Below are 23,732 nucleotides of genomic sequence, written 5' to 3' on the forward strand. Positions count from 1 at the left end.
TCGTCCACTGTTGGCTTAAAATGCTGAAACTCACTAGCTACCAGCAATATGGATATAACTACGCTTTGTAGATTGCAGCTATTCAAAGTCTTACCATCACGTTCCAGGGCAAATAGAGATGGGCAATAATTATGTGGCCTTTCTCGCACTGCCCACTGCCATAAATTAATTCTAAAAATAAATTGATGTTATGGTGCTCTTCTAGTACCCTGGCCAAATTTCCATCCCATGCTTTACCTAAATTTACAACCGTGATTTCCAATTCTTTTAAGATTGTATTGGGGATACTTTTTGGTTTTCAGGGAATACTTGAAAAAGTTGAGCTAGAAACCAACAATTTTGAAAATAAGGATTTTCAAATTCTGTCCAATATCTATTATCTTTCTCACCTTCTTAGGATCAAGGTCCATTGCTCTCATGGTATATAGGAACATCTCTGAACAGGTTGATTACAAAATGTCTAAGGCTGTTGCGTGCATTGGAAGTGTCCCTATCCCTAGATCAGGAGGTTGATGAGGAAATATTTACCTCTAAATTCGTTATTGGTGAGGTGGACCTTGTCAGAAGTATCAGCTTGTGTTACAGCAGAGTCTATTTACTCAGCTAATGACAATCACAGCTTAATCAAACAGTCGAGTTATACAGCAAGGAAAAAAAAGGCCCTTCGGTCCACTGTGTCAATGCTGACCAATAAGCACCAAACTACACTAAATCCCATTTACCCATATGAATTCTAGCAAATTTAACTCATGCCTGAAACTGACAGTTTCCTGAAAATAGTCGGGTTATTTCTCTGATAAATGAAATATGCTGGTGAGAATTCTAGGAAGAGGATAAGCTAACACTGATCCTTATCACTAAGCCAGGAACCCCAGGTTCAAGTCCTATCTCCTGTATCGATGTGCAATAACCTTTCTGAGTAAGTTAATTGAAAAATCTATAATATTTAATTTGGAGGCAAATTGTGAACAGAAAGCAAAATGAGTGCAAAAGGAAGATGAGAATCAGAAAGGAAGATGAGAATCATGAGACATTTAAAGACAAATTAAAAGTTTTTAAAAGAAAATTCAAGAACAATTCAATTATGAAGTGAAACCTCACATTCCTAAAAATTAAGTTTCAGTGCCAGAAAAGTTACTGGTAATAATTGAGGTGACCATAAAATTAAAATTCACTTTATGAAAATGGGCAAACTCTTTCACTTCTGGCAGGCTTAGTGAGTGTCTTGTTGCTAAGTACCCAAACTTTCAGTTTTATGTGATCCCATGACAAGATACCAATATCATGAAGCTTCCGGAGAAATGAGAACTTCTTGATTTTTGCATTTCATTGCATGTATGACTTTTCTGAAGTGGCTGACATATTTACTAATGTTGTTAACATTTTTGCTCGTATTGTTATTGTGAAATTTATTGCAATATCTTTTATCCTTTTGGGTATCTTTTCAACTAATTTCAAATATGGTTTCAACTTTGATAAATAATTACATACATTTCTTACAGAAATGGCAGGATATTATCAAAGAAGTCAAATTTCTACAGAAGTTACGACATCCAAATAGTATTGAATACAAAGGTTGCTATCTGAGGGAACATACCGCCTGGGTAAGAAACTTACTGTACCAATATGTGAACTGACTGCACACAACTGTGTATATTAATGAAGTATCTAAGAGACTCGGCCATTTGTCTGGAATGTAGTTTCAGCCTTATTTTTGTGTGGTGGTTCAGGCAGACTCTTAAATAGGCTACAATTATTAAATGATTAGATTAGGTTATCTACAGTGTGGAAACAGGCCCACCGCCCCTCCGAAGAGAAACCCACCCAGACCCATTCCCCTACCATACATTTACCCCTGACTAACGCACCTAACACTATGGGCAATTTAGCATGGCCAATTCACCTGATCTGTGCATCTTTGGATTGTGTGAGGAAACCAGAGCACCCGGAGGAAACCCCAGCAAACATGGGGAGAATGTGCAAACTCCACACAGACAGGCAGGAATCAAACCCAGGTCCCTGGTGCTGTGAGGCAGCAGTGCTAACCACTGAGCCACCGTGCTACCCTTTTTGTTTGTTCATAAGCACAAACATTGAAATGGTTAATACAAAAATAATTTTTTTGCATAGATCTCCTTAACCAGTTTGTTTTTTGGGTACTGTGTTCAAGATGAAACTTTTTTTTACTTGTTCAATAACACACTCCAGCATGATAATTTTCAAATGATGGAAATAAAAGATCATTTACTTTTCATCAAATATATATGCAGTGTATATTTGTGTTTATTTTAGCTGCTGCAGTACATTTTTTCTAATATGAGATTGTGAATATGTAGAGATTGTAGTTTTATCAGCTGGTTTTCTTTTTACAGCTGGTCATGGAGTACTGCTTAGGGTCAGCTTCAGATCTTCTGGAAGGTAAAAATTTTCTATTGTCTACTTGGAAGTTGATCTTTTCAAATATGTACACAAACATTTTGTATAATATTGGATAATTGACAATTTTTCATTGGTGTACATTAAATAAAGCCTAGCAAAGATTGCTTGATGGGCTGATGGCTGATCCTCAGATTTATTATGATTTAAAATGATCAAATTTAACAAATATGTTGTTCAACACTTTCAAACTGTATTTCAAAACATTGAATTCAGTATGACAAAGTATTGTCTGTGCAATGACATTACACAATTATAGTGATTTATAGATTTTGAAGATTTAAAGATTTTGAAGTTTTAATGAATGTTGAAGTCGGGACTTGCTACCAGCATTTTTCAGAACTGGGATACCAAATTTACCATAACTTATTGATTTCAAACTGAACCAATTATTTTTAAAAGATATGTACTAGGAGCAGGAGTGAGCTACTCAGCCTCTCAAGCCTGCTAAGCCATTCAGTAAGATCTGATTATTCCCTATTTCTGCGTTTCTGACAACCTTTCATTCCCCATGTTTATCAAGAATTTGTTTATTTTTGCTTTAAAGATATTCAAGGACTCTGCTTCCATTGCCTTTTGAAGTAAAAGTTCCAAAGTTACTTAAACCATTAAAGGCAAACATTTATTCTCCTTGATGTTTTAAGTGGGCAACTCCTTATTTTTAAACAGCAACTGCCAGTTCTAGCTTTTCTAACAAGAGGAAATCTCTTTCCATGTCCACCCTATAAGGACCTGTCAAGGAAATTGCATGTTTCAGTCAGGTTGTCTTAGCTCCAGGGGTACAAGCCCACCCTGTCCAACCTTTGTTCATAAGACAGCCTGACTAGTCCAGCTAACATCTAGTAAAAACCGAAAGAACCGCTGATGCTTGAAATCAGAAACAAAAACAAAAATTGCTGGAAAAGCTCAGCAGGTCTAGCAGCATCAGTGGAAAGAAATCAGAGTTAATGTTCAATGACCCTTCATCAGAATTGATAGCTAGAAAAATGTGAAAAATCACAACACACAAGTTAAAGACCAACAGGTTTATTTGGAAGCACTAGCTTTCAGAGCACTGATCCTTCATCACGTGGTTGCAGTGAAGGATGAAGGAGCAGCGCTCTGAAAACAAGTGCTTCCAAATAAACCTGTTGGTCTATAACCTGATGTTGTGTGATCTTTAACTTTGTACACCCCAGTCCGACAACGGCACCTCCAAATTAGGAAAATGTTGGTTTTTATGCAGAAAGTAGGGTGGGATGGAGGAGATAAGGAATAAATGAAAGGTGGCGATAGAGCCCAATGTGAGAGAAGACCTTGGATAGACAAAGTGGTGGAGATCAACCTAGGAGAATGAATAGCTACCAATAGTAATTATTAGTGACTAGAAATGAGCAGTGTGTAATAGCAGACCATGTTATAATAGTATGTGAGAGGGTTCTGGTAAGGACATGGAGAAGGTGACTCAAGCCTTAAAATTGTTGAACTTGATATTGAGTCCAGAAGGCTGTAGAGTTCCCAAGCAGAAAATGAGGTGCTATTCTTCCAGCTCATGCTGAGCTTCACTGGAGCTTTGCAACAAGCCTGAAACAGATGTTCGGTGGCGAACATGGTGTATTGAGGAGGCAGACAACTGGAAGCTTAGGATCTTTTTAGCAAATGATGACCTATACATTGAGAACAGTCAATTTCTCTTCCCCCTTTCACCCATTCCAACCAATCTCTTGAACTAACTGCACTCTGTGCTGTCACATCCAACCCTGACTTTGTAATTAAGCCTGCTGTCAAGGGTGGTGCTGTTGTTTGGCAGGCAGAGTGTCAGCTCTTCAATACCGCTCTATTTCCCCTGGACCATGACCCCACCATTGAACATAAGATCATTGTGTCTACTACAGTCACTAATCTCATGTCATCTGGTGATCTCTTCCCTCACTGCCTAGAAGCTCATAGTTTCTCAGCCCACAGCTTGCTTCTACCTCCTTCCCAAAATCTGCAAACAGGACTGCTCAGACAGACCCATTGTTTTTGCCTGCTCCTACCCTACAGAATTCCTACCTCAATTTGATTTTATTCTCCCCTTGTTCAATTCCTTCCCACTTATATCTAACGCTTTACGTCAGTTTCAGAATTTCCATTTTAAGGGGTCCAGCTGCTGTTTCCTTAACATGGATGTGCAATCCCTTTACACATCCATTCCCCCTTCAGGATGATCTCTGGGCTGTCTGCTTCTTCCTGGAATAAATGCCTGAACCTCCCCCATCCATCACCACCCTCCTCCGCCGAGCTCATTTTCACCCTCAACATTTTCTCTCTTAACTCATCTCACTCTCTTCAGATCAGGGAGGTAGCCATGGGTACCTGCATGGGCCCCAGTTATGCATGTCTCATTGTGGGGTACGTGGAACGTTCCTTGTTCCGGTCCTAGTCCGGCACCCACCATTCCACCTTTTGTCCAGAATTGGAAAGGTTTATCAGTTTCACTTCCAATTTTCACCCCGTTCTCACCTTCATCTGGTCCATCTCTGACTCCTCCTTTCCCCCTCAACATCTCTGTTTTCATTTCTATGGATAGGCTGGTCACCAATATTCACTACAAACCAGCTGACTCCCACCATTACTTTGATTCTACATCCTCACCCTGCTTCCTGTAAAGACTCCCAGTACCTTTGTCTCCATCATCTTTGTTCTGTTGATGCCAACTTTGACAAAGGGGTCTCTGGGATATCCTCCATTTCCTCATCCGAGGATTCCCCAGCCTGATAGGGTCCTCAGCCTGGTCTGACCCATTTCCTGCATTTCAGCCTCCACCCACCCCCCCACTTCCTTCGACAGCAGCACTACAGTCCTTGTTCTCACCTACCGTCTCACCAGCATCCACATCCAGAGGATCATTAACTAACATTTCCTCCACTTCCAACAGGATGCCATCATGAGACAAATATTCCCCATCCCTCCTTGTTAGCCTTCCACAAGCACTGTTTCCTCTCGAGCACCCTGGTCCACTCTTCCTTCACTCCCAGCAGCTCTTTGGCATCTTTCCTTGCAGCTGCTGATGGTGTAGAACTTGCTCTTTAACTTCATCCCTTCTCAGTATCCAAGAGCCCCAACATGCCTTCCAGGTGAAGCAGTGCTTTATCTGCACTTCACTCCGTGTAGTCTACTGCATTTACTGCTCATAATGCAGTCTTCTGTACATTGGGGAACTAAGTGTAGAGTGGGTGACTGCTTCACAGAACACCTATGCTTTGTCTGCAAAGAAACACCCTGAACTTCGAGTTGCCTGCCACTTCAACACACCAATTTGTTCCCTGGCCAGCATCTGTCTTTAGGAAATGGGATCTGTGATTTCTTGAGCTTGGAAGAATGAGAGGTTATATGGGGGGTGGATATTGAGAGATGCTTGCCCTGGTTGGTGACTCTAGACTGTCATGATAAGCAACAGGTTACTTAACACTGGAACTTTCTCTTTAGAATTTTCTACCCCAGAAGGTAGAAAGGTAGAAGATCAATCATCAAGCAGGTTCAAAATTAATAGGCTTCTGGAGACCAATGTCACTAAAGGGATATGGTGTTGGCACATGAAAATGACATTGAGGAGATGATCGGTCATGTTCTCAAGTGATAGGGCAAGCATGGTGAGCTGAATGGTGTATTCTTTCTGTTTGCCTTTGCACATCTGACTTATTTCCAACCCATGAATTGTATCCATCCGTGTCTGACAAGTTCCATTGTTTCTTCCTTTTTACTACATTTTGCACGTGATCATTGTTTTGAGGGCCTGAATGTTACACCCACAAGTGACTTTGTGCCTTTATCATTTCCCTACCCAAAATGCTTCTCCATCCTGGTTTTGCTGAATTTGAATCATCCGGCTCTTTTGTGCTAAAAGCACTATGATTATTTAAGAGAGCCAGACCACCAAATTTCCTTGCTTCCTGTCCTTCCTAAATGTCATGTACCTTTTTAATGTTAAGATCAAAATCAGTGATCCTGTAGCCATGCCTCTGCAATAGCTTTCAGATTATACTATGTATTTCTCTTTATTAGTTCATCTGTTGTTTTGAATCCTGCATGCACTCAGATACAGAGCCTTCAGTTTTGATGGTTTATTATTTTTATAGCCTCTTGTCTTATCTATTTATTTTCTCTTAAATTTGCATTCTGTATCCCTTCTGGTCATGGTTTGTTTCAGTTCCCATATTGTTGCCATTCTGTGTCATCTCATATGAAACCTTTAACATTTTAATTCAGTAAAAATAATGTTTGTACCAAGAAAATTTGATTCTGATCCATTTATTCCATTTGACAATTATTTTAATTGTTTTGATGTATTGCACCAGTGTGAAAAATTCCGCTGTTCCTCACTCCATCTTCTCCAGAAAATCAAAACTATTTGTATGCTGGTTGCATGGTTTTCATAGTAAAATAATAGCTGAAACATAGCTCCATTTGTCTTGCTTTAATACTCTGTTAAAGCTTTGTTTCAAACATATGCATTTAGACTGTTCCCTTTCCTAACTTACCATGGGCCTTGCTCATGATTATATAAATCCTTATTGTCTTTTGATTCTCCAATATAGCAGATTTTGAGATACAAGATCTTTATCCTTTATATAATCTCTATAATGCATGCCTGGGTGTAAGAAGTTTATTTTTCCTTTCAGGCATAAGTAATTAAGAATTGTCCTTCACCTTGAGCAATTGAAATTTAATTAACACTAATTTGAATTTGAAGAAAATGTTTTGTGAATGTTTTCATTGTTTTAATAATTAAGGAGTGCCAGTTTTAGTTTATAGTATTAAATGTGTCTCAAATAGATCATTTATCAGGTTTTGTTTCATTTCAGTTCATAAGAAACCGCTTCAGGAAATTGAGATAGCAGCCATTACACATGGTGCTCTGCAAGGCTTAGCTTATTTGCATTCTCACAACATGATTCACAGGTAAGCCTATGCAGAGGAACACTGGGTCAGGGTAAGAATATTTTAATACATAACATATGAGTCGACCTTTCAATATCAGATTTGTGTCACAGCCAACTTTGATGTATTTTAGCAACATAACCAGAGGTTGTCAGCTGTAAGCTATACTATATCAATGTTGATCTGAAGTCTGCATCAATTATATGGGCAATTTATAAGTTTAGCAAGACATTAAATGGAGTTTGAAAATCAGATTTTATAATATAAGCAAACACATTCTGCATGCTGATGTATAATTTTGGTGTCTTGCAATTGCAATCATGCTTTTGGCATCCTCAATTGCAGTGATAATTTTACAATTAACAATAGCGAATAAAATTTATTTGAAATCACTGAGATTTGGTAAATGTTCTTCTATTTATCCAGTTCCACTGAAAATGTGGATCGTTAGGAAGCACTGATCATTTAATAAAGGAGAAAAGGTGCAAATCATAGTGTTCACAATAGCTTGATATAATATTAGCTCTGAATTTGCAGCAGTAATTACAATTTGTTCGCCTTTAGTTCTCTAGTAAATGTTTGCCTTTATGGGCTGTAGTTTACCACAGCAATATAAATCAAGTAGCATTTAAGTGCATAGAAATCTGAAGCAAAAATCCAGAAATTGCTGGAGAAACTCAGCAGGTCTGGCAGCATCTGTGGAGAGAAAGCAGAGTTAACTTTTGGAGTTCAGTGACCCTTCAGAATGTGTTCTAGTTCTGAAGGGCTACTGGACTCAAAGGTAACTCTGTTTTCTCTCCCCAGATGCTGCCAGGCCTGTTGAGATTTTCCAGCAATTTCTGTTTTCAGATTTCCAGCATCCACAGCTTGTTCTTTTATTTTTGCATTTAGAAATTTATCTATTTTGACATGTATGTGGGAAACATTCATGCTGCCTAATTGTTTGGAGTTGAACTTAATTTTAAATTCAGAGTGCAATAGTCTAAATAGTTAGTCTGGTCTACAAAATTTTGTTTGGATTGCATATTTTAATTTGGTTTTATTTAAAACTAGGAAGCACTCATTCTCAAAGCAGTAGCCTCACAGGATCATAATAATTGTACTAGCAGATTTGTATTTAGAGAATTGCTTTCACAATCTCTGGACATCCTGAAGTGCTTTACAGTTAATGAAATATTATTGAACTATATTTGTTGAAATTCAGAAAATGCGATAGTTTTCACACTCCAGGTGCCCACAAACAGCAATGTGGTAATCTAGTCATGATCAGTAGGCACTAGGTGAATAATAAATATTCACCTAGTGAATAATAAATAATAATAAATACACCAAAGTGAATTTCTCTTTGATTTAGTGCAATTGGAACATTTTACGCCCAATGGGAAAGACACATAGAAACGTGGTTTAACACTTATCTGAAAAGCTGCTGAATGTGCTATCATCAAGAACATGGCAATGGATTACTGACAAAATGTCAATGTATCTCTTGCAGTTTTCAAAATCAATTCAGCATTAAATGCCACTGCACTTTGGTAATAGCACTGGATTAGCTGTTTTTCCCAAAATATGTTCAGGCCAAGTTTTTAGTTTCTTGCATCAATCTATGAATTTATTTGGCCACAAATCTGAAAGTGCAAGTTGGTGGCATAGCTCAAAATCCTTTATTTCTTCCAACTAATTTAACTTACAACTTGCTATCCTCAGACTGGGGTGAATTTTATTACACTTTTGTCAAAAAAGCATGATCATTCATCATCTTTCTGCCACTCTTGCACTTGTTGACTTCTGGCTCTCATGGTTGCCAAGTAGCTATTATCCATATCTGACATTGCCAAAACTGTCACAGGAAGTGGATATCGCAGCTAAACTTGATCTTTCCTTCACACAGTAGGCACTCAAGTTGGGGGATTGTGATCATGAGCAGGATTTATGGCTGATTTTTCCCATACTTGCCCTAGATGCAGCAGTCAGTTGTCCTGCTGCCAGATCCTATTTAACTCATCCTGGTCTACATCACTCAACCATCAGCAAGCTGAATTTCCAAATGTTTTATGCAGAAATGGTCTCTCAGAATAGAATAGCCTTTATTGTCAGATATATTCAATGAGTATAGTGAAAAGTCTATACATTGCCAATTACAGTGCTGATTTAGATACAAAAAAAAAGCTGATCCCAGGTACTTTTATAAGATTTGGACAATGCAGATAATAAAAGGTCCAGCATTCCAGAAGTGAAAGTTCAGTACAGCAAACCACGCTGGCACCTAGCTTCCGATCTGCACCAGGCCCTGGCTCCACTCACCAGCGACACTGCAGGATGCCAGAGGGTTGTCACACTACATTCGGAGATTGCCACATCATGCCAGCAGACCCTTACGTGAGGAGGCAGCTGTGCAAGGTTGGGAAGTTACCAAGCCAACACTAGGAGGCTGTTGCGCGAGGTTGCCATCCCACGCAGTGAGGCCAATGCGTCAGGTGAGGCCAAGAATCACTCGCTGGAGGCTGGAGGTTGAAGAGAAAAAAAACAAAAGCACTGAGAAGAAGTTTAAAAAAAAAAGGAAGAAAGAACAGGCAGAGTGGGTGAGCTCTGTCTGGAGCATCCTATTCTGTCCCATCTTGTAACAAACTTGGCAACTATGTTCCATAAAGCAGATCAAAACGGTACGTTGCCCAAGAAATTTAGGCACAATGTAAACCAGGAAGGATTCTATAAAACACTCATGGCATCTTTCCTTTTTATATTTTCATCTAATATTCTTTGGCCACGTACCATTTTAATATATTTGCTTTAAGCCACAAATATTTAGAACATTGTATTTACTAAAGTTTTTTTATATTACTAGCCTTGAGCAATATTGAGTTAAGTACTGAATTTATTGAGTTATTTAATTGTATATTACTTGTCTTATAATCAGGGACATAAAGGCAGGTAATATCCTCCTGACAGAACCAGGCCAAGTGAAGCTAGCTGATTTTGGATCAGCTTCCATAGTATCTCCTGCCAATTCATTTGTGGGAACACCATATTGGTAAGAAGTTCTCTTTAATGTCATGATCATTTGTCTTCAATGTCATAGTTTTAGTTAGAAGCATACATGCAAACATTCATACGACCAAAAGAATGCCACTCAGCTCTTCAAACCTGCTCCACCATTCAGCGAGATCATGCTGATCGGATTTTACCTTCATCTTTACATCCTGCTACCCCTGATAATCTATCTTCCCCATAGTAAACAAGAGCATCAAATAATCAAAAGAACTAATTTGGCTATCGTTGGCTATGTATTAGAGAATCTTGTGTATTTCCACGACCCATTGAACAATGTCATCAGGTGTCACCACCTTGCTTCTGGTGGGACCATTTATAATGAAGATGCTAGATAAAGTGCAGTGCAAAACGTCCTCTCTGGCTCAGATGAACGGGAAAAAGGTTACAACTACTTGACTTGTCACCAAGTTTTAACACCACCCCTCAAGATCTTGTGGACAATGACAATACCCCAAGGTGCCCACATTAATCAGGATCATGTCCAGCCATCCACTAGGGGTTATGAGAGAGTTCCAGCAGAGAAGGATAGAAAAAGAATCTAATTCTGCTCTTTGGAACCCTATGTCTTAGGGTACCTTATTTTATGTGCTCAAAGATCTGCAGGTTGATGATCAACCTGTTCAATCGCATGCAAAAATTCATGGTTCTGTGTGAGAATCATCACTGAATTGAGTAACAGCTAAAGATGACAATATTTCTAACCATTGAATTAAAACAACACTGAAGCTTGTAGTGTGTGCCACTATTTTGAGCACTATAAAATTATATTGACAAAAGCAAAAAATGCATTTCTTATGCCGCTTTTAATAACTTGATGTTTCATCATTGGGCATTCTCTTAATATTGAATGCACGATTTCAAAACCATTTTTGCTATATAATGAGAATAGGAGTTGATTTAAGTAGGTTTGCATTTAAAGGTGAGATTATAGGTAGTGTTTTTTTCATTTTGCTTTGGTAGTGGAAGTACATAATATCTGCAAAAATGAATATTGAAGATGTGGAATAAGAGTCTTTTTGGGCTCAATGTTAACTTTGTTCCTCGCTCCACAGATGCTGCCAGATCTGCTGAACTACTTCAGCACTCTGTTTTTGTAAAATGTTTTCACAGTAGTTTCATTAATAGAATTGTTTCAGAATACATGGGTGTGGATTCTCTTTTGAAGTTGCATCAATAGACTGCAATATTTTTATAAAAAAGGCAAACTTATTAAGAATATTTAAACCTTCAACAACAAACTTCTCCATAATTTTTGTCTTGTCATTAATAAACCTGGACAACATTGCACATCTTTAACATGGAAACATAGGAGCAGAAAGGAGGATGTCAGTCAGCTTTTTGAGCCACTCTGCCATTCATCGTGATCATGGCTGATTATCCAACTCAATACTGCTTGCTCCCTTTAATCTTTGATCCCATTCGCTCCAAGTGCTCTATCTAGCTATATCTACATTCAATGTTTTGGCATCAACTACTTCCTGTGGTAATGAGTTCCACAGGCTAACCACACTTTGGGTGAAGAAATGTATCTTCATCTCCGACTGAATTGGTCCACCCCGAATCCTCAGACTGTGACCCTGGTTCTGGGCGCACTCACCACTGGGAACAATCTCCCTGCATCTACCCTGTCAGAATTTAATGTCTCTGAAATCCCTCCCTAATTGTCTGAACTCCATTGAAAACAATCCTAACCTAGTCAATCTCTTCTCTTATACATCAGTTCCACCAACCTGGAATCAGCCTGGTAAACTTTGCACTCCCTTGAGAACAAGAGCATCCTTCCTCCGTAAAGGAAACCAAAACTGCACACAGTACTCTAGGTGTGGCTTCACCAAGGCCACTTGGTGTATAACTGCAGCAACACATTCCTGCTCCTGTACTTGCAACCTCCTGCAATGAAAACCAACATATCATTTGCTGCCTTTATCACATGCTGCATCTGCATGCTTACCTTCAGCGACTGGTGCAGAAGGACACTTTTGACTTCTATTGCTCAATGCTCTGCCTGGCATTGTACTCAACAGTAAGTTTCAGATTAGCTGCTTAGTCAGTGCAGACATAAATGATTTCAGCTGAGACAAAGGTGGGAGTATTTTCTTAGTTTAAATATTTCTAAGGGGCACATCATCTGAACTTGCTACTTCTGCCCATTATCACCAACTGTTGCTGCAAAGTCTACATGCAGAGTTTGGATAGGTAAATGTAAATTTGTTCAGGTATTGAGCTTGCCCTTGATATAGCATCCTTCTCCCTAAAATCAAATAATTTTCTAGGAGAAAGTGAGGTCTGGAGATCAGAGATGGAAATGTGTTGCTGGAAAAGCGCAGCAGGTCAGGCAGCATCTAGGGAACAGGAAAATCGACGTTTCGGGCATTAGAAGGGCTAATGCCCGAAACGTCGATTCTCCTGTTCCCTAGATGCTGCCTGACCTGCTGTGCTTTTCCAGCAACACATTTCCATCTCAAATAATTTTCTAGGCTTGCACGTGATGTATGAGCACTTGATTAAGTACCGGAGCGCTGCTGATGTCTGTGGAACTGCATTGAGAAGTTTGGAATTACAATACCTATTTAAGTGAAATTGTCACTAATTACTCAAAACTTACAAGAATAAAATGTTTGTAACAGGCCTTTTTTCTCAGAACCTGGTGTTTGTGCATTAGCATTTTTGATCAAAGCTGTAAAACATAATTTATCATCAAACTGGAGCATGCTTGTGAAGTCCTCATTTCTTCATGGTTAATGGATATAATTGAATGAATAGCATAAATTAACTGTGTAATATTAAAACAGTCCATTTTAAGTTAACAAGTGTTTTAATATCTTAAACTAAATATTTTGATGAAGGGAAAACCTGGTTATCTGAAAGTTCAGTTCTTATTTGTTGCTTTTAAAGAAAATTGGATAAATAGTTCTAAGGGCTTGTATTTGAAATGTGCTGTTTTTGATTTGAAACTAATTTCAGCACTTTGTTATATCAGATATAAACTACTGACTCTTGTCTGTTATAAAGTTTGGAGCTGTAATTCTAATGCTAACATAGTAACATCAGTAAAATGATTTTTTCAATGCATGTTTATCAAACTAGAGTTATATTTTGTTGAAATAGGATGGCTCCTGAAGTTATCCTTGCCATGGATGAAGGACAGTATGATGGCAAAGTAGATGTTTGGTCCTTGGGAATTACATGCATTGAATTAGGTAAGTCACTGCAGTTAACAAAGTGTGAAGCGAGTGAGTCAGTGCTTAAATGTATTGCACATGTGAGGTTATCCACTTTTAGAAATTATCTGAAGGTTAGGCAATGGAGAAATAAAATCCACTCTGGGTGTCTTTGTACACAATCTGAAAGTGAGCATGCAATTGTGGCAGGGAGTGAAGGTGGCATATACTTTGTTGGCATTTATAGTGAGAAGATTCAAATAAAAGAGTGGAGGTGTCTTGCTGCAATTGTATCGGGCCTTGGTGAGACCACAGCTGGAGTATTGTGTACAGTTTTGGTCTGCTTAACAGGACTCGTGTTCTGGCCATGAAGGGAATGCAACAAAGGTTTATTGGAATGGCAGGACTGATGTACGAAGAAAGACTGGATTGTTTAGGACTATATTCACTGGAGTTTAGAAGAATAAGAGGGTTAACTCATAGAAACCTAATAAAATATGACACAACTAAATAGGGTAAATATAAGAATGATGTTCCTGATGACTGGGGAATCCAGACCCAGGGACCAGAGTATAAGAATACAGGTTAGCCATTTAGGACTGAGGTGAGAAGAGATTTCTGCATGCAGGGAGTTGTTAACCTGTGGAATTCTACCACAGAAAGCAGTTGATGCAAAGACATTAAATGCTTTCATTTAGGAGCTAAATATAGTTCTTGGGGCTAAGGGATCAAAAGGTATGGAGAAAAAGTGGGAACAGAGTACTGAGTGGTACTCAGCCATAATCATACTGAATGATGGAGCAGTCTCAAAGGGCTGCTCCTACTTTGTTTCTGTAATTAAAATGGCTTGGAGAGAATGCTATAGTTACACAAAATAGAATAGGATGTGCTTGAAAACTTAGTGTTTAAAATGATTGAAATCATACTCTAAATTAAACTTTAACACTGAAAATTATAATTTGTTATTATCAGTTGTGAAATCTGATTACTTCTACCTTTGCCCACAGCGGAGCGAAAACCACCTTTGTTTAATATGAATGCAATGAGTGCCTTATATCATATAGCACAGAATGAGTCACCTGCTCTTCAGTCTAATGAATGGTGAGTACACGTTTGGAGGTCTGAGATTTTGTGTTGAAACAGATGTTTCTAAATCTAAATAGTTGCCAATTTAAGAAATACTTGTCAATCAATGAAGGTTTATCTTTAATCCTGACTGTTTAAACAGATTATCCGAAAATGCACTGCATAATCTTTAAATACTATTTGTATATTTTTGAAGATGTTAAGTGTTGAGGATTACATTTGTTTGAATGATTTTACTGTCTTTAAAAAGTATTGTATGACATTTACGTTGATTGTAAAAGACAAAATTGAATTCATTCAGACTAATGGCAGCATTGTAATAAATGCTGGAGTTTAAGCAGTCCAGTGGATAATTCCTACTGATTTTTAAAGTAAATATTTTATTTGACCATAGCATCTGTTATATAAAACTCTTAACATATTCATATTTTTCTGGAGTGAAGAAATTCTGATCATCTTAGTACTAAATGTTTGACCTCAATCCCAAAATTGTGCCTTGTGTTTTAGATTGCTCAGCCAACAGAAACAGCCCCAATGTCTACTCTATCAAGTGCCTTCCCAATGTTATATGTTTCAGTGAGATCACCTCTCTTTCTAAGGTCCAGAGAACTTGGGTTTAATTTACTCAGCCACTCATCACATGACAATACTGACACCCCAAGGAACAATCCAGTGAACATTTGCTATACTGCCTCCACAGTTAGAGATAATGGACTGGAGACTAAAACTGCATGCAGTATTCCAGATGTAATCTAACTGAAACCCAGAGCAATTGTAACAAGACCTCTTTATTCCTGTGCTTGACTTGCCTGTGATAAAGGTCAACATGTCATTTCCCTTACTAATTGCTTGCTACATCTGAAAGCCAACTTTGAATTCCTTGTACAAACACACCCGAGCTTTCCTAAACATTAACATTTACAAGCCTCATACGCTTTGAGAAAACCATATTCATCTCTTATATTCTTGCAACAAAACTAACCTCAATGATCCCCCTGCCACTCAACCCTTTTTCATACATTACACACTCCTTCTCCTCCTCTTTCCCCCCCCCCCCCCACCTCCCATTGTTTTCTTTATTCAGCAAACGTGGAAACTTATGTGGCTGTGCATAATGGGAAAATCATGTAAAGGCATAGACATCTAGAGCATGGAAACAGACCCTTTTGGTCCAACTTGTCCATGCTCACCAGATATCCTATGTATACCATTTGCCTGCCCATATCCCTAAACCCTTCCTATTCAATACCCATCCAGATGCCTTTTAAATGTTGTCATTGTACAACATCTCTTCCTGTGGCAGCTCATTCCATACATGTATGACCCTTTGTGTGGAAAGGTTGCCCCTTAGGTCCTTTTTAAATTTTTCCCCTCTCTCCCTAAACCCTCTGCCCTCTAGTTCTGGACTCCCCTACCCTGGGGAAAAGACTTTATCTATTTACTCTATCCATGCCCCTCATAATTTTACAAATTTTTATAAGTTCACCTCTCAGCCTCCGAAGCTCCAGGGAAAAACAGCCCCAGTCTATTTAGCCTCTCTCTATAGCTCAAACCGTCCAACTGTGGCATCATCCTTGTAAATCTTTTCTGAACCCTTTCAAGTTTCACGACATCCTTCCTATAACAAGGAGACCAGAATTGCACACACTATTCCAAAAGTGGCCTAACCAATGTCCTGTACAACCGCAATATGACGTCAACTCCTATAATTGATGCGCTGACTAATAAAGGCAAGCATACCAAATGCCGTCTTTACTATCCCACCTGAGACTCCACTTTCAAAGGAACTATGAACCTGCACTCCAAGGTCTCTTTGTTCAGCAACATTGCCCACTTACTATTAAGTGTATAAATCCTGTCCTGATTTGCTTTTCCAAAACGCAGCACCTCACATTTATCTAACTTAAACCCCATCTGATCAAGATCCTGTTGTACTCTGAGGTAATCTCCTTCGCTGTCCACTACATGTTATGCATGTTATTTTAATTCTGTCCGCATTCACTTAAGCCATCCTTCTTAAGATTTGTGATTGATGTTATGATAGGATTTTCAGCATTAATTCCCAACTTGTAACTTAAAGCGTTTTATGTCTAATTTTAGTTTAAATAAGAATATTGTTTTATTACTCCAGTATTTTTCTTTTCAAGCAAATACATTACGGTCATTCTGAAAATGTTTTTAATTTTTTATCTAATTCGCATGAATTGGCCTGATTCACATTGAAGTCTTATTAATTTAAGCATACCAGAGGATTCCAACATCTATAACTTTTGCAATTTTGGGTTTAGGGACTAGTTTACTGCTTAACTTTCCTCCTCTGAACCCCACTTAACATATTACTTTAAACACTTTACAATAAAATCTTTTCACAGAAATTTAAGCCTGAATGTTTGTCATCAATGCTTTCAGGCTTTTATTTTTCCATTAATCCTATTGACCTTCTGTACATCTAAATTTTTGGTGACGATTAAAGTTTTGCAGTTTAATATTTGTTACTGATTATTAACTGTTTATTTCTGTTTATCATAGTTATATATTTTTTTGTACTTCGTATACGTTACTTTATTTTCATTCCAAATGGTATAGGATTCTTTGTTTTTAGCAGTCTTATGAATGTTTTAGTGTTTTTGTATAGATTGATATAGATAGAGCTTAGATTGAGCGAAAAACTATCTAGCTAAAGAGATGGTGCAGGAGGGATGGCTTTAGATTCTTGGATCACTGGGTCTGTTTCTGGAGAGATGGAACAATTCAGACTGGTTGTACTTCAATCACAATGGGGACACCATTCTTGTGGTGAGCAGGTGGGGGTAGTGGGCAGCAAGTGCAATTAGCAGGGGTTTAAACGATTTTGGCAGGGTGATGGAATACAGAATGGAAGTGAGAAATGGGGTGTACATCGACAAATGGAGAGGAAAATTCAAGTCTGTCTGGAAAGCAGAGCATATATAATCCAGTAACATGGGAGCAAGGCTGGAAGGCATTTATTTTAATGCATGGAGTCTTTTACATTAGAAGAATTGAAGGTGCTGACTAATGTGTAGAGTAATTATATTATTATTATTATTATTATCATGAGACAATTGAAGGGGCACAGGTGTAGATAGAGGCACACCTGTAGATGTATGGTATTTGAATTAACAGAAGGCATTTGAAAGCATGCCACAAAGGCTATTGCAGAAGGTAAATGCTCAGAATGTAGGAGTGACATTAGTACGGATGTAAGACACGCTGGCTGGCAGAAAATAAAGAATGCATGAATGGATCTTTGTCTGATTGGCAAGGTTTGTCAGAGTCCCAATGAGGCCTCCCATTTTTACAGTTTGCATTAATGACAGATGAGGGGGGAAAAGGCATTTAGCTAAGTTCCCAGATGACACCATAATAAGTAGGAAAGTAAAGTAGGAAGATGTTGAATTTGCAGAAAGGTATCGATCGGTTAAGTGAGTGGGCAAAAATGTGGCAGATGGAGTCTAATGTGGGAAAATGTGGATTTGTTCACTTTGGCAGGTAGGACAGTGTGCTACTTAAATGAGGAACAATTGTAGACCTCTGAGGTACAACCTAATTTAGGTGTTTTAGTGCATGGGTCTCGAAAGGTTTTTATATGCAGATGCAGCCCATAATCAAGATAGCTAATGGGATGCTTTCCTTTATTATGAGAGGAATTGGACATAAAAGTTAGAATGTTATCTTTAGTTATACAGGGCATTGGTGAGACCACTTCTTGAATAATCTGTTCCTTAAATAATGAGACTAAGATTGCAATGTAAATGCACTGGAGGTTTTGAGGATGTGAACTAGACTATCTTAAAGGAGGGGTGTTTTGACTAAAGTGCACAAGATCTTGAATTGTCTTGACAAGGTGAATGTGAAAAAGATGTTTCCTTTTATGGATGAATCCAGAACCAGAGGATACTGTCTTAAAAGTTTAGGACAGATATGTGGAGAAACCTTTTCCCTGAGGGTTATGCAAGTTTAGAACTGCCACAGAAGATGAAGCTAGTAGATTCTTGTTATATAGGGTAATCGGGGGGGCATTGAAGGAGACTGAAATATGGAATTCAAAATATTAGAGATCAACCACGATCTTAATGAATCATGAGGTATGCTTGAGGGGCCGAATAGCCCACTTCTGCTATTTCATGTTAAATACGCAGGTCAGCAAAATGTGTTACCATTTAATTTTGATTATTTTAAACGATTTGTGATGATAAAAGTTATAAATTATGATGCTCTTTTTCTTCACCTTTGATATAGCAAAACCATAAGCGTGCTTCTAGTTCACGGTGCACAAATCAATGCAATTTATTTTTCAGTTTATCGGTGAAAGTTTAGTTTCAATGTAGAAGAAATGAAGTCTTTTTAAAGTGTTGCCATATCAGAAACAAAGTAGAAAGGCAGCACATTTTTATTTGTAAATTTGAATACTTGGAAAGATTATTTTTAAAATCCAAGTGCTGTATGCCAGTCTGGCTCCTTCCCAGAATTTGATTATTGTGCATCTTAATTAGTTCTTGCAGACATCTAATTCATGATTCAGCAGACAAACAAAGCCAAAAGGTCACTACTTCTCTTGTTTTTGGTTCCAAATTCCTAAACTTTTAGAACAACCAATGTCATTTATTGTTCATGATAACAAGAGTTCAGAGACAGTATGTTCCTGTTATAGTGAAGGGCAAGGCTGGTAGGTTAGGGAATACTGCATTCCTAAAGAAATTGAGGTATTGGTCAAGAAAAAGGAGGCATATGTCAGGTATAGATAAGAGATCAAATGAATCCCTAGAAGGGTATGAAGGCAGTAGGATATACTTTTAAGAGCGATATCAGGAGGTTAAAAAGGGGACATGTAATAGCTTTGGCAAATAGGGTTAAAGAGAATCCAAAGGGATTCTACAATTATATTAAGGACAAAAGGCTAACAAGGCAGCGAATGGGGCCTCTGAAAGCTCAGCAAGGCAGCCTGTGTGTAGAACCAGAGGAGATGGGAGAGATACTAAACAAGTATTTTGCATCAATGTTTATTGTGGCGAAGGAAATTGAAGATACAGCATGTGTGGACATCCTGAAAAATGTCCAAATTACAGAGGAGGTAATGCTGAATGTCTTAAAAAGCATAAACGTGGATAAATCTCTGGGCCATGATTAAGTGTACCCTAGAATTCTGGGAAGTGAGTGAAAAGATTGCTGGGTCCCTTGCTGAGACATTTATATCATCAATAGCCACAGGTGAGGTGCTGGAAGACTGGAGGTTGGCTAATGTTGTGCTACTATTTAAGGAAAGTGTTAAGGAAAAGCCAAGGAACTGTAGACCTGTGAGGTTGACATTGGTTGTGGGCAAGTTGTTGGCGGGAATCCTGAGGGACAGTGTTTACATGTATTTGGAAAGGTAAGGACTGATTCAGGTTAGTCAACATGACTTTGTTCGTGGGAAATAGTGTCTCCCTAAGTGGATTGAGTTTTTTGAAGAAGTAACAAAGATTGATCTGGGCAGAGTGGTGGATGTGATCTTTATGAACTTCAGTGAGGCATTCGACATGGTTCCTCATGGTAGACTGGTTAGCAAGATTAGATTACATGGAATACAGGGAGAACTAGCTATTTGGGTTCAGAACTGGCTAAAAGGGAAAAGACAGAGGGTGGTGGCGGAGGCTGTTACCAGTGGTGTGCAACAAGGATCGGTGCTGGATCCACTGCTTTTTGTCATTTATATAAATGATTTAGATGTGAACGTAAGAAGTAATGTTAGTAAGTTTGCAAATGACACCAAAATTGGACGTGTAGCAGACACAGAAGGAGGTCATCTCTTCGTACAGTGGGATCTTGATCAGATGGACCAATGGGCTGAGGAGTGGCAGATAACTGAGGTGCTGCATTTTAGAAAGGCAAATCAGAGCAGCACTTATACACTTAATAGTAAGGTCCTGGAAAGTGCTGCAGAACAAAGGGGCGTTGGAGTGCAGGTTCATAGCTCTTTGAAAGTGGTGTCACAGGTAGATAGGATAGCCAAGAAGGCATATGGTATGCTTTTCTTTATTGGCCAATATAGGAATGGGGAGGTCATGTTGTGGCTGTACAGAACGGTGATGAGCCTGTTATTAGAATACTACATGCAATTCTCGTCTTCCTGCTATAGGAAGGATGTTGTAAAACTTGAAAGGGTTAAGAAAAGCTTTACAAGGATGTTGCCAGAGTTGGAGGGCTTGAACTACAGGAGAGGCTGAATAGGCTGGGGCTATTTTGACTGGAGCGTTGGAGCCTGAGAGGCAACATTAGAGATTTATAAAACCATGAGGGCCATGGATAGGGAAAATGGACAACTTCTCTTCCCTGTGGTAGGGGAGCCCAGAATTAACAGGCATAGGTTTAAGGTGAGAAGGGAAAGATATAAAAGGGACCTGAGGGGCAACGTTTTCATGCAGAATGTGATGCATGTATGATATGAGTTGCCAGAGGAATGGTGAAGGCTAGTACGATTACAGCATTTTAAAAGGCATCTGGATCAGTACAAAAATAGGAAGGGTTTACAGGGATTTGGGCTAAATACTGGCAAATGGGACTATATAGGCTATCTGGTCAGCATGGACAAGTTGGACTGAAGGGTCTGTTTCCATGCTGCATATCTCTGACTCTATCTAAATGCTTTATGCTGCAACAGTGCAATAGTTTGAATGGTCTGAAAGCATACTAATCTCCCGTATAGAGTTTTAACCTTACAGGTATTCACCAAAAAAATCATCATTTTGTGAAAGTTGTTTGCTGTATTTCTGAAGTGTAGTTAGTGCTGTAATATTGGAAACACAGCAGCCAAACTGTACACAGCCAGGACCCACAAGCAGAAATGTGATAATCACTAGATGATTTGTTTTAACAATGATGACAAAGGGGTAACTATCACCCTTACCATTGGAACATTTGGATCCATTTGACTGGGGCTGTTTCGGGCATCTGCTTAATGTTATTTCCAAAATACTACATTTCATACAGTGCAATACACTTGGAAGTGAAAGTGCTTGCTTGAAATTAGTTTGTAATAATTTCCAGTTATGTTTTATACACTGCTGTGAACTGCAATCATTTTGTCCCAAACATGAATGGCAAATATACAGTAAATCAACAAATCTGCCATGAGTACATGACCATGGATCATAAGTGGTTCTTATTTGCTGAGATTATACTGTCCTTCCAGCTCAGTGAGCTAATTTACATCCATAGCATCAACTTGAGCTACAAATCTTCTCAAAAATCATTATGCTGTCCCGTTATTATAGAATGCCAAATGTTTGAGCTTTTTGTTATAGATTGGGTATTTTTATCAATAACAATATTATTGTGATAAATATAAATGTTTGTACAATCTATGTAAAGTATCAATGACAATTTCCAAGTCAAAAATTTGTGGGCTAACTCAACTATGTTGTGAAACATTTTACTGAACAGACTTTATATAAGTTTGACACTCACTGAATTGTTTTGTATGTTTTTCCCCAGGTCTGACTACTTTCGAAACTTTGTAGACTCATGTCTTCAGAAAATTCCTCAAGACAGACCCACTTCAGAGGAACTTCTCAAAGTCAGTAAGATTCTGTAATCCGTGCAAATCTATTACTGATTTCTTAAGCTATATTCTATTAATCAAAGAATTTTGACTTTTTAAAAATTTGATAACATTAGTTATTCTGCAGAAATTTAATTAGGCTAAATGATATATTTGAAGTTGTACCAATATTGAGAGTTGGGGCAGAACATACAAGATGCAGAACGATTGAAACCCAGGTATTCCCCTCTGTAGCCTAATACAGTATACTAGTTTATCCCAGTAGAATATAATTGAAAAATCACCTTTTGTGTTTTGTGTGGAATTAGTTCTAGATATTCTGTTGAGTTTTTATAAGACACTTTTGAGAAGGGATCTTTAGAAACTGAGATTGAAAGTCAGAAAAGCAACCCTTTTGGGTGTCTTAAAATCAAAACAAGGAGTTTCCATATAATTGTGATAGTTTTTCATCTGAAGTTGTGATTTCACTTTGATGCACACTAAGTAGCATTTCTGACTTCAGAGCCTACAATTCACATTTGAGAACTTGGGCTATTTTGTAATGACTATATTCTGCATGTTTCTTCAAATTCTTTGCATGACAGTTTCATGTTCTGTTCTTTGAGTATTAATCTCTTCAAATGTTTTATATTGCATTTTGAATAAAAACCAGCATAAGGTAGTAGATGTACGTATTGCACTGGCAACCGGAAAAAGTCCTTTGGAGTTAAGTGAAAAATTAATTCCAAAGTCAAGAATAAATACATTACTGTTGAAAATAGCAATACTTCATATGCATTTTCTCTGTGGATTAATTGAATTAATTGAGGTTGTTGATTTAAGAGATTGTTGGATTAATAAACAGATGAATTGAAGAAAGCGAAAAGTTGAAGCAATATACAAATATTTTTCTTAGAACTTTGGCCTGATTATTACTCAAATTTGTTATTAGTGCGATAGTTCCTCTTCATGAGGGGCATTAGATTCATGAGGGGCATTGTTAATTTTTTGTGACTTGATGTAAAATGTTGGCAAATAATTCTGGCAACTTTTGATTCCTCACCAGTGCTGACTTTTTAATTGTTGGCCTTTAAATAATTAGCTGCTAGTACTCCATGCAGTAATTTTTTTTCTGTGGAGTATTAACTTCTTAAGTATGTTCTTTTTGCACAAATGATTACCAGTTCTAGATTTTGGTGCAGAAAGTAATGCTGCTAATTTTGGCAGTTTAAGAATGTACTCAAGTGAATGAACTTTATGCTTTCCCTTTCAAGTCTACCATTTTTTGCAAACCGAACCATATTTGATATCTTTATTGTTCACCTATTCATCTGAATAACACAATGGCTTGGAATACAATCAGTGGTAAATCATTTGAGACTTTTTTTTTTAAAAAAAACATATGTACTTTTCCTTCCCCAAGCTTTTATTTGGGGTAATTGCGTAATGCCTCAGTTCAATTTAAGTGTCTTTAACGAAGATGTGAAACCAAAACCAAACTATTTTACTTGCTGTGAGAAAGCTATTGAGAGCAGAGCAAATTGAGAGGTAATATTCTAGGA

General features: G+C 38.0%; 1 protein-coding gene across 5 annotated transcripts in view; it reads left to right on the forward strand.

Annotated features, from left to right (window-relative positions):
- taok1a (TAO kinase 1a) overlaps nt 1-23,732 on the forward strand; it is a 178,193-nt gene that overhangs the window by 111,285 nt on the left and 43,176 nt on the right. For all 5 annotated transcript variants that reach the window (XM_087977314.1, XM_087977315.1, XM_043718405.2 and 2 more), the window contains exons 4-10: nt 1,503-1,604; nt 2,373-2,418; nt 7,263-7,359; nt 10,253-10,366; nt 13,495-13,586; nt 14,555-14,648; nt 22,125-22,206. In XM_087977314.1, the coding sequence (XP_087833440.1) occupies nt 1,503-1,604; nt 2,373-2,418; nt 7,263-7,359; nt 10,253-10,366; nt 13,495-13,586; nt 14,555-14,648; nt 22,125-22,206 (627 nt within the window). The remainder of the gene's footprint in view (nt 1-1,502; nt 1,605-2,372; nt 2,419-7,262; nt 7,360-10,252; nt 10,367-13,494; nt 13,587-14,554; nt 14,649-22,124; nt 22,207-23,732) is intronic.

This window comes from Chiloscyllium plagiosum, unplaced genomic scaffold (genome assembly GCF_037043375.1).
Source record: "Chiloscyllium plagiosum isolate Xiang-an unplaced genomic scaffold, Cpla_swu_hap1 HiC_scaffold_31, whole genome shotgun sequence".
In the NCBI taxonomy this organism is placed as follows: domain Eukaryota; kingdom Metazoa; phylum Chordata; class Chondrichthyes; order Orectolobiformes; family Hemiscylliidae; genus Chiloscyllium; species Chiloscyllium plagiosum.